Here is a 16,806-nt window from a genome sequence, read left to right as displayed (position 1 = left end):
AGTATGCCAGGGTGAACGTGAAATATTAAAACCAGAGCAGCAGCAAATCACTGAAATAGAGGCTTTTAAAATGGGCATTCAGATTTTTCAGAATGCTCCAAAACACCACCTAAAATGACAAGTTGAAATTGTAATTACTTCTTATATGGGAAAATTAATCTGTGGGTTACTTGCTGTCATCTAAGAGGTGGATTCTTAGAGGGCAGAATGTCACCCTGGTCTTGTTTTATGGGACTTCTAGTTATTTCAGTGCACATAAGAAGCTCCCAGCAGAATCTAATTGCCCTTCAGGAATGTGAATTAACCACATTCTCCATTTCAAATTGAGCTGGGCAAGGAATGGGAAAATTCCTTTGCAACTGAGCAAGCAAAAGGACCAATTTCAAGTGGACAAAAAACTCCGTGGTTGTCCTTGGCACCCCTTCACCTGGGATCTGAGGCTTCTGCATCAGGCAGGCAACCACCATTAACTCTCAACTAAGCCCATGCAACCTTAATAGGCAAAACGTTTTTCAGAAAAGCTGCCACGCTACTAGAAATAAAATCACTTGACATGAAGAGTTACCAAATCTAGCAAGTTACACTACCACAGAGGCTGCTAGTAAACAGAGACCGGTAAGACAAATAAACCTAAGAGTAGCCATTGACTGATGGCTACTACAACAGACATCTACCTACAAACCCAGAAAATAGATTTCTGCTCTTTTTATTTTATTTTCTCCTCCCAAAAGCTTGCTAAAAGACATGCAATCCTATCTCCTTTCAGATCTTGGCACAAATCGGGAAACCGTTTCAAACTTTTAGCTCCAGATTTGCGGGAAACAAAGATGCAAAACTGTCACCTCAGCTCAAGTTACTCAGTGAGTAAAACCTGATCGAAAGCAGGCCAGAAACTCGTCGAGTTTGGGTCAGGGTATCTCTCAGCCCTAAAGCTGCCGTTCAAACATTGCCTTGTTTTTAAAGTAACGTATATATCACTGTCCATCCGTTTTCTGTGTTTATTGCAATATTTGCCTTATGAATACAACTTCAGGCATGCTCAGATCACAACTCACGTGAAATCATGAAAATCCTTCTATTTGGGGTCAACAATCTAGAATCTTCAACTTCCTACTAAAGAAATCATTTGTTCCTCTGACTGTATTATCTGCTACGTCAACAGTTTTCAGGCTGATCCCAACAAATGGGGGTATTTGGCTGGGTGGTGGCTTGGAAATTGCTGACCATATTTGTCAGGACAAAAACTCTCCAACGTTTCTACAGTATTACCTGATCAGAGAGCTGGTGGAGCTTCCAGTTACTCAAGAGATGCGAAAGTGCAAGTCTCTCAAAACCAGTGAAAAAAACCCAAAAGGCAGGACTCCTACATATATTATGGATTACTAAGTAACAAAAAAAAAAAACCCAAAATTGTTCTTGTGGAAGTTAACCTCTGGATAAATAGAAATACAGAGAAGCAGTCAGGGCATTTGTTCAGACACAGCTTGATTCAAGCGGGTGCCAGCTGGATTTCTAAACGGGTGCCACTGGTGTATTGTCTGAGCATCTTACGATGCTCATGGGTCTCTGCTCAAACCAACGAGCCTTGCCCAAGGTCACCCTACCGAGTAAGAACCTGAATTTTGCTCTCTCGAGTCCCGTGCCAGTTGTACCTCACGCTGTCTTTTCATCCTCTTCGCTGAAGAAAGGGCTTTACCATCCCCTGCCCCCAACACCAGCACATTTCAGGAATCGCTGCTTAACACCGTTGCCATGCATTTTTAAGAGCGACACTAACAGCACGTTGCTAACAGTACCTTCATTTTATATTCAAGATATTCTGCCTAGACTCCTTCCCGATAACACTTAATAATTACGCTGATCAGATAATTTTTTGTTTTTGGAGAAAGACGTATCTTGTTCCAAGAAATGCTAGGGAAAAAACACCCACACAAACACATTGCTGCCACAAAACTTCCTGGTGAATAAAATACCTGCTCAGAAGACACCTGGAACAAGCAAGCTACAGAAGCAAGCAGAAAACAACTCCGTAGGTAGATGGGAGTTGATTTTTTTTCCTACAGAAAATCCTACAGAAAAAAAAAAAATCAACGCGAATTTTGCTTCAGATTTTAATCCCAGCAAAACCGGGCAGACAGATCTATAAATCGCATTTGATACTTACGTTTTTTCAGTATATAACATTATCATATGGCTGAAGCAACCCTTGCGCTGACAAAGCGTCAAACACAAGAATTAACAACACACAAGCAGAGAAAGGAGTCCCATCGTCTTCAGCAGCTGATTTAGAAACTACACCCCCACTGCGAACTCTGATCACACCGGCCTAGCCCGAAGCTGAAACATCCCAACTTTCGCCTCAAAAGGAACATCCACTTGCACGCTCCATTTTTTGCCACGCACACCAAATAAAAACCTTCAGAAACTGTTTACGCAAGAGGATTCGCTAACTGGAAAGGACTGCCAGTCTCCTCGACAAATAGGAAAGGCAATTTCTGAGCCATAGTAAGGACTTTAATGGAATGCAGCAACCCCCTTCCTTCTAAGAATTTAAAGAGCAAGGAAAACAACAGTTCATTTTAATACATTGCACTAAATGCCTCGATAACCCACAGAGAGGTTTAAGTATCAAGAGTCTTTCAAGAAAAGGCTTCACGTCACCAACCTGCTTGATGTGATTCCAGAAGGTACGTGAGGGGTCATCACACGCAAGCCAGGACTCAAGAAGCCATTACCTAAATATTCTTTACATCTCATAAAAACAACGTCTTTTCCAAGTATGAATCATAAATCTCAATACGTAGGAAAACACCCTCAGCTGTAACTCACGTAGAACCGCCACGCCAGAGCACTCTCCATCCACAGAATTCGGCAGGAATGCTGCATATTAATCACGGCAGTGACAGGCGACGCGTGCAGGTTAATTTAATGCACTTGGAAACTCAAGTTGCAACAGTTATTACAGAAGTATGTTTTTATTACAGACAGTGGGCAAGAATTTGTGATGATCAACTATGAACATCCTCTTTTTATCCTTCTCTTATAAACTAGATTTTAATCAGAAGAGTTTCCGGACATTTTTATTGCCCAAGTCTCATCTTCGTAAGTACTGATGATTTTAAGGTTGAAGTAAGGAAGAGCAACAACTCCGTACTGCAGTTGAACAGAACTATACCGTACTGGCTTTTTGTTTGGATTAAAAGACAACAACCTTTTTTACTATTATAAAGTTTTATGGAAATAAAATAATACCATGTGGGAGCATCCTAAATCCTACCACTTGGCATATTCATTTAGGACAACAAAGTGATATTTTTGGGAAGCCACCTGTGCCCACGCTGACACACACCAGCAGTTGAACAAAGCAGACGACAAACTACCTGCAATGCATCAACTGATGCGTATCTTCTTAGGGAGCCATAGTCTTCATCCTCGTTTTAAGATGAATTAATTGATACCTATCTGCTTTTAAAATCTGGGTTATGTGTCTTTGAAGCACAGTGTATTTGGAGTTTAACTCCCTGACCCATTTTGTCTTATCCCCCCCCCCCCCCCCCCCTCAGATACAACGGGGTTTGCATTAGAGCTGTCATTTACTCGTCAGTTCTCAACCTGCACAGCTGAACAATTGAATTAGCTCCCAACAGGAGATGGACACGAGAACGTGTATCCATAGGTAAGATGAGCCTTGGATGGAGAAGCACAGTTATGTTAACTGTCTTCAAAAGAGAGACGACAGAAAATTGGAACTCTTACACTGATCACACTGCAACTTGCATGGGGGAGGTCACCAATCTGAAACCTGCCAAGGGGCAAGGAAAAGTTCCTGGCAGGGCAGCTCGTCCAGGCCGGACATCTGAATTTCCCGTAAAGAATCTGCTGGTGATGAAGGCATCCTCCCGAGGACGCAGGCTTTCATCCTAAGGATGGCCTGAGATCCCAGTGCAGGCTTCCTGCCTGGGTAACAGACATTATTCCAATTTTTTTCCTCCCAGGAGTTTAGGACACAGCTGTCAACTAAGTTATATTAAAAGCTACACATTCAATTAGGGCTTTTTATTACTCTTATTTTCTTCCTGTCCAGTGATTTTTCTGCCATTCTACTGGTTCCACTCTGCTGACAGGTAGCAGTCACCTTCTTTCTAAGCACAGGTATAGAAACGTGGAGCTCTACTGCTGCCCCAGAGCTTTTGTATTGTGGAAGGAGTGAGACTGCGCTTGCTTTTCGTGGAGGATTTATTACAAATACTATTCTCTGTCAGGCAAAACCCAAGCATCTTGGCTATCGTGAACTAGTATAGCCAGTGAAAGTTAACTAGATCAGAAGCAGGTCCTTTCACTTACTCTGTGACCACAAAACATGTTTGGAAGTTACAGCAGCTAGCAGCTGTTAAAATAAGAAAAAATAAATCATGTTTACAAATGCTTTTACTACAGCAGCCTGTTTCTTATGCTTTGCCTGCGTCTCAGAGTAGCTGGTCACGGTAGAGATGCTAGGAGATGGGGACGCTTGAAGCTTCTCCCCGCCTAGGCGATGCAGCGAGAGCCTGAGGCCTGCTCCCGAATTCCACCGAGCAAACGCCGCTGCAGACGGGCTCCGTGCACCGAGCAGCGCCCTGAAGCGCGGGAGGCTGGCAACTATATTTCACACGTGAGCACAGACTTTTTCATCCTACATTTTACAATTGCACGGGACATTCCGGGGCCGCGGTCCAAAGAAACCAAAAGGCCTCTGACACTTTGAGCCTTAGAAAATATCAATGGTTTAGGCAATTTGCCGTCCTGGTCACTTTACACAGCCTGGTACATCCGGAGGTTCTTAATTAACACATTTGTGGAATACCATAATTTTACACAACATTTTGATTTGACCTGTGTCAAAACAATCTCGTACGTGACCCTATGCCCACATAACGGAGACAGCTGGCTAATTATGTTCATCGGTATTTTCTTATCAGCCTTTAAAGGCTGATTAAATGCAAAACAAAAGCTTAATTTAAACTTGAACCCTAGGTTCTTTCCATTTTGTTTGCGATTAGGCTCCAGAGTGCTACCAAACTCAGCACTCCCCCCTTCTCACCTGCTGGAACAAAACCAAGTTGTGCGGATCAGCTTCATCACCGTTTATAGAAACACAGTTAAAGCAAGCACAAAGACAAATTGAAGTATTTTCAGAGTAAGGAACTTTACCTTGAAAACGGAGTGGGATGTATGTGTATATAAACCCCCTGAAATGTCCTCTTCCAATCTTAGTCTTTTCACATGCATTATATATACACACAATGTACACATGAAGCAGTTTTCCATTTAAAATTGCATTCCCCAAAGTAGCAGAGAACAAAAAAATCAGGTACTGAATTAAAGCAACGTATCTGCAGACTGGAATACATCCTGCTACACAGTCTAGATTTACCTTATGTGCACATACAGCGAAAGGTAACATTTGCCAGTTGCGAAGGCATCTACTCCACTGCAAGAATCCGTAATCACACCCAATTTTTACCTATTTTCTAAAGACCATCAGTGCAGATCTGGGTTTTGTGCTTCCAAAATGACCCGAAAACACCTGTGTTAAGGGATCTCCAGGTGATTTCTTTTACAATACTTCAGTTACAAGTGTACCAGAGACCCTGTTTTTCCAAACCAGATAACAAAAACTTCCATGTTTACGCATTCTACTCAGCTGAATGTCTTAACCTCAAGAAAACAACAGCTACGCAGAAGTCTAAGAGGACTGAATTCAGAGCCTCAGAAATCTTCCTGTATTTGTCCTTTAGAAGTGTCATACAATCACTACAAAATGAAGTATTATTCTTAAAACAAGCAGGAACTCTCCTCCTTTCACAAACGCAATTTACGTCTGATGGGAGCGGCTCACGTTTTGTTTTCATTAACTGTAATGACACTGATCAGTCATTAATATTATAATGTCTGACTATTGTGTAAATCAAACTTCTATTTTAATGCATACGTAAATATGACTACTTAACAACGTGAAATCAAAATTAATACACATTTCTGAAGCCTACACAAAATGAGCAAAAGCTCCAACTATAACCACCCAGAACATACCATCGGTTGTGCTGCTCTTCATTCGGGATGGTTCCTCGCGCTGCCATTTTGTACCTAACGCTGTTTTTTGAGAAGGGTCTCTCTCAAAAGGTGCTACTGCAAATGTATTTGAGAAAGATGTAAACCCCTGAAACCTATGCAACTTATCTGCCAGTATCTTTAAATATGCAAGGCAATCTGTTGTTGGAGACAAAATTTCTTGAGAGCTCCCTTTTATAAGCACTTCAACGTTCAATTACACAAACACTGTATTTCAGGGGGGAAAATTGCTTACAAATATTTTGTTAGTTAGAACCAGGGTTTGCTGTAACCCTAACAAATGAGAAATTCATACTTTTCATGCTGCTGTAATGTTTTAGCTCCTGTGGCAAAAAGTATCCATACATTTTGAAGCTCTTTGCAAATGCAATCACACAAACAACCTATATTTTACTGCCCACTAGCAAATGACACTGCTAAGGCCAAGCCAAAGCTATTTTAGTCAAATGATCTCAGATTAGATGCTGACTTACAGCTAGACAACTTTAGCTTGATATCTAGCACTAAGAAAACAAAAGGCAACAGATCACAACATGCAGCAAAAGAGCAGAAGAGCGTTGAGTGGAATTTGACTCAAAACATACCTGGTGGGAAAGGTCCAGAGTTCTGCACACTTCCACTTCTCGTGAGGGAAATCCAAGCGCAAGCAGATTTTAATCGTACACCATGACTGGTAAACGGTTAGCTTAGCGCTACGACCACTTGTCACCATACTACGTAATACAGTACTATCATTCACAAGGGAACAAGGACTGATGTTACAAGCAGAGGTGAAGAAGTGCACATGCAGGGCTGGGGAAGGAGGCATGCGGCAAGTCTGCATGAACCCTGCCTAGACACTGACACTGCTACCTTTCGTCAGCGGCCTCTTTTTATTTTCCGAGGTTGTTTAAATGCAGTTTAGCTTTTAAAGAAAAAACACAGAACTTGATTCTGGCAAGCCCGGCACCAGCTCCTGCTCTCAGCAGATGGCTCAGCACGAGACCACAGCACACCGATCGTTGGGCCCTTTGCGGGTAAGCCAGCGTGAGCAATAGCAGGGACCGCAGGAAGCTATGGAGAGCACCAGAGAACATACCTTCTTATGAACAATGGAGGAAGTGGAATTAATTGTGCTCTCGTCACTATGCATCATGACCAGTTCAGGGCTGCTCTCATCCAGGACCTCCTGCATGCTGCTCACACTGCTGCTCTGACTGCCTGTGCTCACGGACATGCTTGGGATGGAATGGTTGCTGCCCAGACTGTCCATCTTCCTACTCAGGTTTGATCCATGCTCACTGTCCTATAAAACAAGGGGCATCAGTTACAAGCACTGCAGGAGATCACCTGCCTGGCGTCTGCCTGCAGTGCCCAAAGTTTGTTTTAAAGGCGACTCCGCAGAGGTAAAGGTTCTTTGCTCATTATTTTGGCAACTGTGTTCCTCAAGGCTGCTTGGGTTATGAAGTGCTCCATATGGGGCAGTTAGCTTTTGCCTTTTCCCCTGCAATCTTACTATATCAGGCCTCAAGCCAGTTTTTTCTGCATAGCGGTAAGCCTGGGCATGGCGTTTGGCTTGGAGAGGAGACATCCAGGAATAATGGACGGCTGGCGGAGGGAGTCTCATAATTAAAAGGAGCAATCTAAGTTTGTATTCAAACAACATTCCAAGTCAGGGTACGCCACCACGCATTTTGTGAATCGGAAAAGATGTAAGAATGAACTCATTTGTTTATGGTTTGATAGCTATCACATGGTGCTTAGGCAGGTGTAGTGGTTTTGACCTCCATCTCCCAAGCAGTCAGCAATTGCATTTTGTCAAGCTAAAAACCCCTTTAACGTTGTGTTTTCAGCCAAGATAAATTCTTCATTCACCTTTAAGCAGCTGACTCAGAAGAGCCTGCATTATTACAGTGATTAAAACTGTTGTGATCTACTTAGACATATGTAAATAAATGTACCTCATATAGGACATATTTTTGGTTCTTCAGACAAATATCAGAAGTTAGCATCCTTTGTTCTTGTTCCATACTTATACCAGCTCAGTAACCTCAGAATATGCGCTTCATCTGGACTGACTGAGAGAATTTATGGAGTCCTTTGTAATTAATTAGTGGCACTGAAAAGGCTTGCAAGGAGTTCACAGTGAGGACAGAGAACTCCAAATATTCTTCAGCTCTTGGTCCGAAACAGCCTCGATTCACCAAAATGAATGGCTTGCTACTGCACGCAGTTTGTCCTGGCCTCCAAAGCAGGCTTGGGAGAATGACATTACAAATCAAATAACAGGGTACTGATTTGGTTGGAAACTGACAGAAAGATAAAATTGACAGACTTGACAGATTTGTATTTGATCGTGTGATTATTTTTAAGCAATCAGCAGATCATTCAGAGCCTGTGTAAGAGCACTTAAAATCCAAAATAATACTATTTTACAGAGAACGTATTCACATGGGAATGACAATATTTCCAGGATGCTCCTATAAAGTTGCAGAAGAAATAACAGAATGAAGCATCTGAGACGAGGATATGGCTATGTAATTAATGAAAGGACAGAGATGAGGTTGCATATGCAACCTTAACATTGACTTCCTGACTTGAATACTTCTCAAATGACCTTAACTTTTCTTGCAAGAGCTCTGAGGAAAGCATTAGTAGTATTTTGAGCGTTAAAGATTTCTAATGCTCCTTTTCCACCTTAGAAAGTCTAAGGTAGGAAAAGGAACCGTCTCGTGGCATTTACAGTTGAGCAGCTCCTGTTAACCAGTGGAGTAGTAACTGAAGCAAGTGCTACGTTTTCCTTTCGCTGCCGAGTTAGTGATACACACGAGCATACAACCTTCGTTTGCGGTACACAAGCTCAGTGGTAAAACGCAGTGCAGAGCATGCTGTGCACATGCAGAGCGTGAGCTTCGTTAGTGTTAATTCCTAGAGATACAACCTCTTTTCTTCCCCCTTTTTTGAGAGGTGGGGACAGGAGGAACAGAAGATACATCTTGGAGTCAGCTACTACCACATGTATCCCGCTTCGCTGTTGAGCCTGGATCTGCTCAACAGTCAAGTGGGAAACACATTCCCTTGCACTTTCCTACCCTGTCGCTCTCCTAACAGCTTTTCGCACGTGGGTAGACAGAGCGTGAAGGTTTCCGTGCAAAAATCTGACAAATCCCCCCTCTCCCACCGCAACAACTAAGCTCGAGGTTTAGAAGTGGGCTAGCCGGAGGGTTAGAACAGAAGCACTCTGTAGCTTTAACCACAGTGGTTGCTGTTCTTGCTCCTTCTGCGCATCTCCTAAGGGCCAGTCCCCTCCTGTATGCTCTCCGACCCAACACCCAGGCTCGCCTATTTCTTAAACCGGAGCTCTAGTTTAGCCTTAAAGGAACATTTGACATAACAAACCTCAAAACCAAGTCCCTGAATATATGCTGAGCTTGGGCATCTCACTGCGTATTATCTTGCTATACCGCAGAAAAAAAGGAATACAAACGTCAATTTGCTTGTCTATTTTTCTGTTGAGAACCAGTCATGGATTCATGTGGCTGCAACAAAAGACATTAATTTCCATCTAATCTCATCAATTGAAAAATGACTGGTTTCCTTCTCTAAGCCACAGTTAGTGTCAATTATCAAACACAGATTAAGTGGGTTGTTTATTATAAGATTTAAGCTGAAGCTGAATTTTATGTCTTTAATCTTTTTTTCTTTAATATTAAAGAATTTTTAAAAGTAAGTCCTACTAATTTGGTGATTTGCTTTTCAGCTCATGATAGGCCAATTACTTTACAATAAAGTTATGGTAATTGAAAAAAAATATTAACATTAATCAAGTGGTCCTGACTGGGCTTCTGAGACTGAAAAGCTTGGACTGTCAACAGACCTGCCTTCACACAGGCTGCGAGCCACCTTCTTCTCACAGAGAATCTCCCTCCAAAAGAGTTTCTTCCATAAAGCTTTCAGAAGAAAGGTCACCATTTGAAAAAACCCAAAGTTTTAAAGTTGCCAACAAATGCACATCTAACACCGAGTACAGGCTACTGTCACTCATTATCCTGCCCTATATCTCTGCTGATCGGGATGATATTTCACCAACATGGATCGCACCCTCACCTAGGCTATGCTTGTTCTGCCCCCTTAAGGGCAGGACACTTGCCCTAAAATTACTTGTAACAGTGCAAATGAGGTAACAAAATAAAAGTACCTCCTCCTCCTCTTGAGACTCGGTCAGTGGGCCATTCCGTGTCTCTTGGAAAAGGATTTTCTTCATTTTCCGGTACTGAAGGTTATCCAGTTCACGTACGGCATCTTTTGTCCTTTGTATGAGGTCTATTAGTACCCTTGGTGGTCGGTCTCGGCGAACAAAATCATGCTAAATTAAAGGAAATAAACCACATGGTTTCAGACATGACACTAGTATGTTGGATGTAAAAACAGGGACAGTTACTTTTTTAAAGAGACACCTGAAATGACAGTTCATATTCAGTAGCTGGTCTGTTCGTATTCAATCATTAGTCATACCCACTATAAAAGACTCCAAACACACTCGGCATGGATTACACCGACTGTACTCATCGCTACGTCGAATAACCAAACGGATCGCGCTACGCGCCGAGTTTCAAAGCGTAGGCTGCAAAACGTTTTGTTCGGAAGTCGGAAGGTCTGCTGAAGCACAGAGCTCAAATGTAGAGTACAGAGCAGCGAGGCAAAATTCGCTTCGCTACTTGAAAGTCACGCGCGTGCGTACGGATGCAGGCAGGCGCATCAGCAGCGGGAGACGCGGGGCGGTGGGTGGAGAGGTGGGAGCCCTGGCTGACCCTTCGCCAGCTCTCTTTAACCCCGATTCACTTTTCTGGCTGAAGTGAAACAGGTTGGACCAGGGTCGGGTTTTCTGAGCTCTTCGTGCAACACAGCTAATTCGTCCCTTCCCAAGCTCGTTCGCTTGAAGCGTACAAGGTACAAGATGGTGCCGCTCCAAACCTGACAAAGGCACAGCACTTCAAAATGAACAAAATGCATAAAAGGGCAGAGAAGAATCGATCCTGACTATGCAAGACTACCTGCCTAACCTACACGTAAAGCTTTTTCCTGCATCTATCTATTCCGATTCATACATAAAACCAGTAAGACGACTGTGAAGTTTATTTATACTTAAAGCATTTGCAGTCAGAGTTAAAGTATTATCAGTTGTTTACTAACTCCTGCTAAGGATGTACTAGAAGCACAGGTTCTAAGCGCAGACTTAACAATAAATTCTTATTAATTTATGATTAAAGGCTCTTCTCCGATTTCTCAGATACGTTCTCCTGAACCGTACCACTGGCAGTAGAGTATGAAAGCTTTGCAGCTTTCCCATTTAACCTTTGACTAAAGTAGACAGGTCGAGTATACGCTTGCCAAAATTCTACGTGGGATCACTACAATTGGGTACATTGCTTAATACGTATCACGGGAGATGGCCTGAAGGCACAAACATCTTCTGCACGTTTCCAGAAACATTAACAATGAAAAGAGAGAAAGGGGAAAAAAGTTGTTCTCTACCCTGCAACGCAAATGCCACGGCGGCTTTTGTCGGAGAGCCTCCGCAGCCGGACCCTGCCTGCAGAGCCGTTCTCCGGAGGGGCACGGCTGCCCCGCGGCCTCACAGCGCTCTCCACGCCTGGGGAACTCAGGGTCCCGCAGGACAGGGATAAGCATCTCTGCCCTAGGCGGGCTGCCGTCCCTCAAGTTCAAGAGCTAACACACCCACCCGTAACTGGAGCAAGCCGTACATGAAGGCCAGTCCTCCTTAAAACAGGAGTCTTGCCTATAAAAAAGCAGAAAGGCTGAGCTGATCTTCTTTTAATGATTTGTAAATAAACATGGGAAGTATCATGCCACAGGCTTATTTCTTGTTTTTAATTGAATTCAAACTGTTGTGCATTTGAGTTTTGCTAATGAGGACAGCTAGGCATTTCAGCACCAATTTTTTTGCTACTGGTGATGGTGTTTATTTTTGAATTATAGCTAAAAGTTCTAAAAATCATTTAACACAGAAGCAAAATGAATAATTTCTGCTCCTCAACACAGATAACCACCGTTTATTTCTCTGTAAACGGTAACAACCTGCAGCTTATCTATTATTAGAAAGAGGGTTTATCTCATTTTTATCTCATGGTAGATAATTTTTAGAAAGGAGTAAAGTATTTGGAACAACGATCCTGAACTTGAATCCATCCTATATGTCCAGCGTCTACTTGTTTATGCATATTCTTTAACGTGCAAATACTAATTTCACTGGAAAGACTACGTGCTTCATATCCAAGCACTACTCAAATATTAGGATGAGACCACATGGAAACCGCAGGGCAGATGCACAAAAGCAAAAACCAAACCAAAAGGATTTTGCATAATGAGAATACAACTCTGACTGCTTACTTGCATCATCTGATTGTATAAATTATATAAAAGATGTATGCATCCCCTCTGCTAGGTACTGTGCAACACTAAGAAACGATGGCTGAGAGGACTTCATTTGTCCACTTTCTCCAAATGGCAAGGAAAAAGCCAAACGAACCCAAGGGGAGGAAGAGGCGAGCCTAAAGGCAGGCAGCAAGTTGGCTGGGAGAGGGCCCAACAGAACTCGAGTCTCCCGGGAATGTCACGTAAGCTGAGGGAACAGGGGAAAACTTTTAGAACAGATTTTGTAATTGCTTTTAATTTTAAAAGTGAAAAATATCAGTGAGTTTTTGGTTGTTGTTTCTTTTTTTTTAAATTTCAACTGCATTTTAATATTGCTACAGTAATTTGACTATTTTCATCTGGGATAGTGAATTGAAACTGTAATCATTCTCAAACACCTCATTTAAAACTCGGTTCCCCTTAAGAAAATGTGGCCACAAAAATTTGCCCCATCCCTGTTTACTGTACACAAGCGAAAAACCCTCAGAGGACAAGAAGATCTTCATAATCTAACAAGCTTTAGGGAGAGCTACGGCAGGAGGGAACATCTAGGGTACTGTTCTGAAAGTCTAAAACCAAACAAAAAGACTAAATAGACATGATTTAAGAATAAAATCTCAGCTCCAATTGTTTGCACAGACTTCAACCTAAGGTACTCATGAAATCATATCCTTCAATGAACTTACGCTATTCCTAGAGAGCAGAAAGGCTGCCGATCCACAGGAATGAATCATTCCGAAACCCACAACGTAAACCTATCAGCTGGTCAAAGGACTGTCGGGGTGCTGCAAGCAGAACCCGAGAACAAAACACTGGTTATGTGCCACAGCAGAAATGTATCACGGGGGGGGGAAATAAAAAATAATAATAAAAAAATATACACACACACACACACACACACACCAGGTGCCGAAGAGAGAGTACAAACAAGCTCATTCATCGGCCTTTACCTGGAAAATGAAGGCATGAGGGTTAAATATTCTGTATGGTCCAGGCTTAAAGCAAGGACAGAAGCGAGCGCAAAGCTAGCTGTTCAGTAAAGAGCGCAGGGTTTCAATTTCTCTCTTCAAGAACCAAGAAGCTCAGAAATCCATGAGAATGCATTTTACTGAGCTGAAAGAGCAACAAGAGAAGCCATAAAACAAAGGCTGAATGGTAGCCTTAGAACAAAAGTCAGCATGAAAAGGCTGTCAGGTAGACACAGAGCAGCAATCTAACCTACTGTGGAAATGAAGCCAAACACTCACTGGAGCTAGCAATTCCTCTGCTCAAATATTTAAGGAAAAACTGAGTCCTGATTACCTGGTGTGGAAGAGCAGCATGCCATGCAATTCTCACCAGCAGCTATGTACGGCAACCAGAGGAATAGCAGGGCCACTAATCAATTTTAAAGAAAGGAAATACAAGGAAGAAAAAAAAAAAAAAAAAAAAAAAAGCCCAATGGAAAAGGGGCCGGACAGGATTTCACACATCCCTACCTTCTAACAGAAGGCTGCTCCTGAATTTCCCAAACACAAAGCCCTTGGAGTTATAAGCAGTTCCTATACTTCTCAGGCAAACCAATGACTTAAGCTGGAACTGATTTATGATTCACTGACAAAACTTTGGCAAGCTCTGGACACATCGCTCCCAGCACAGGTCCCCCTCCTACATGCTCTTGGCAACTGTGAGCCTGTACGAGGCACCTTCCAAAATGATACAGTTATTTCCAAAACACCGTCTAATTAATTGGGTTCAGTATAGAAACTATTAAAGGGTTAACTTTAATAATTAAACAACTTTTGGCTTTGGTGGTTTGATTAGGGGAAGAAGTTAACCTAGGCCTATCCTGTTAGTGCTGCTTTTAACAGCTACGTATGATGCATGAATATGAATGAAAAGAAGCAAACACATTACAAGTTGTTAATGAATCAAAAGGAATTGCTCAAAACCCATCTAGGGCAAAGAAATGGTTGGAAAATGGAGATCAGAAACACAGATGGAAATACAGCACCGCATGACTAGAGGGAAGTTGGAAAAAATGTGATGTCTGGAAATACACAATAAAAAAAAAATAGATGCAGAGTATATTTGGTAAGTAATAATGAGGAGGGATCTACAGTTGGCACTAATCAATAAATTTGTCAGGATTTCCGCACCAGACAGTGGTCAAAAGAACACAGCATCAAAACCTCCTATTGTAACACCAGAGAGCAGAGCCGAGCCAGCCTTTCCCAGCTCCCACGTAGCCACACCTGGAGGAACATTTGATGGTACGTGTACTAGTGCCAGAAATGCCTGTCCAGCCAGAGGAACTTTAGCTAAAAAAAAAAAAAATTGAAAGCAAAACAAGAAGTGGATCAGGAAGACCCAAATGAATGTTTTACAAGAACAGAGCAAAAGAAGAGCTGAACTGAGATCAGGCAGAAAGATTGTGAAAAGATACATATTCAAAAGGTATGAGCAGATGAAGAATGAATCATGCTCACATTAGCATTACTAGAGGAAAAAAGGTCAAGATAACCTGAACTTAACCTGCGTCTGTCAAAAACAAAGAAAAGACAGGATTGTTCAGAGCACCCCACACAGAACAATCCTGCTCTGGCCAGGAGATAAACACAGGTCATCCAGTCTCTTTCCATCTAACATCCATGTTCCTTTAAATAATCAGCTGCTATCTGTAAATATTTATTAAGAGCTCAATCCTCTGCTCATGTGGAGTATAATTCTCAAAGTACTACCAGCTCTGCAAAAGATTTGCTATTGCTTATGCATCTTATGAAGACTGGTTAAATCTAGATTTTGAGTAGCAATTAAAATGGCTTTTTAGATTTTTCTATCGCTTCCACAGAGAAAGCCTGGAGCAAATTACAATCTTACTGAAATTGCATATAAGCTTAGCAGCAAGTATTACCGGTTACACAACAGAAAAATAACATTTTTCCTTACTGGAGAAGGTAAGCAGAAAAAAAAAAAAAAAAAAAGGAGCATCAGCAAGTTAACAGTTACATTACTTTACAAAAAACTGCGTAACTGCTCCAAAAAGGCCTTGCTTTCAGCCAAGCCACACCGGTTATAGCTTCCCCGCTCCCTCGGGTTGCCTCCAGGTTGCTCCCCATTACTGCCTGCTCTTCCAGAGGCCATACAGCGGTCACAACTCAGGGCATCCTACTGCCAGCACAGTACGGCAGAGAGGCTGGTGAAAACTCCTTCTTCATCACAGCAGTAGGAAAACCACGCTCCTAAATCCTGCCTACACAGAAAACTACTGGTTGGAATTCACTTCTGCAGCACAGATTTAACTAACCCAGCTCTCGACCTGTCTGTCCTTGATAATACTTTCCATTAAAGTATGTACAGCATTGTCTTGGAAAAAAAAAATTATTAAAAAAAGAAAAATCAGTATTAAATTCTTCTATCCCCCTTCTGCTGACAGGCCCTTCCTTCAGCTAAAAAACCTGTTACTCACACTACTATCCCATGAGGCTTGCAAGTTCTCCGACACAAATGTAACCTCTGCGGAGCTCTGGGGTGTAAGAGGAGCAGGGTGCTGAGCTGCTCCCCCGAGTAACTCCTCACTCAACAGTACAACTGTTTTACCACACAGCCTACCTCTGCTTTTCTCCAGGAGCTCGACTCTTGAGCATCATGTTATAAAAAGAATTGAGACTGATATAACAGGCAATGTCAGGAAAGAAAGTTAAACAGCCTAAAATACTCTTCAGAAGACCCCAAAACTCTATTGATTCAGATGAGAGCAAAACCAAGAATTTTTTTTTTTTTTTTTGAAAGGGCAAATATTTGTTCACCATCTTTGTAATTATTTTGGTAGACAAACAGATTTTTCCCAAATTTCTCAAAAAGATTTGAAAAATTACCCGTAACAGATCTGTTGATGATGGCCTTTCCTGAGGTATTTTCTGTAAGCAGTAATCAACAAATCCCCTAAAGGAGTCTGACCTGTAAATAAAAAAAAAAAGTTCTAAATAAAAAAGCAGCTTAAGATCTGGAATACAAACACAAACTTCTTAGCGGAAAGCAAAAGAAAAACCTTGACTAATTTGTTCTTAAGTTCTGGGACAGAGAAATTACTCAGGATTTGGAAAAGTCCAGTTAAGTTGATCCCACCAGTTCTTCCAACAAACACGGACACACAATTATCTCCCAACCAGAAGCTGAGAACTATGCTGAGTCACTATTTTCAATTTTACTTCAACGACTTAAAAAAAAAAAAAGATGTCAATGAAATTATTGGTAACTCCAGAAATGCACTTACTAAGTTTGCTGATGAAATGGCTCTCT

General features: G+C 41.9%; 1 protein-coding gene across 7 annotated transcripts in view; it reads right to left on the bottom strand.

Moving 5' to 3' along the window:
• Window positions 1-16,806, bottom strand: part of TAOK3 (TAO kinase 3) — a 94,046-nt gene that overhangs the window by 19,394 nt on the left and 57,846 nt on the right. For 6 of the 7 annotated variants that reach the window (XM_087768516.1, XM_087768515.1, XM_087768518.1 and 3 more), the window contains 3 exons: window positions 16,383-16,464; window positions 10,289-10,456; window positions 7,190-7,396 (listed from right to left, as the gene is read on the bottom strand). In XM_087768516.1, coding sequence (XP_087624642.1) covers window positions 7,190-7,396; window positions 10,289-10,456; window positions 16,383-16,464 — 457 coding nt within the window. The remainder of the gene's footprint in view (window positions 1-7,189; window positions 7,397-10,288; window positions 10,457-16,382; window positions 16,465-16,806) is intronic. The other variant, XM_087768520.1, reaches the window with a different exon arrangement.

The sequence above is a fragment of the Nipponia nippon genome, unplaced genomic scaffold (assembly GCF_047370975.1).
Source record: "Nipponia nippon isolate SJK-2023a ecotype South Korea unplaced genomic scaffold, ASM4737097v1 scaffold_30, whole genome shotgun sequence".
Lineage (NCBI taxonomy): Eukaryota > Metazoa > Chordata > Aves > Pelecaniformes > Threskiornithidae > Nipponia > Nipponia nippon.
The sequence above is the reverse complement of the archived record's forward strand: the minus strand, read 5'-3'. Positions and strand labels throughout refer to the sequence as shown.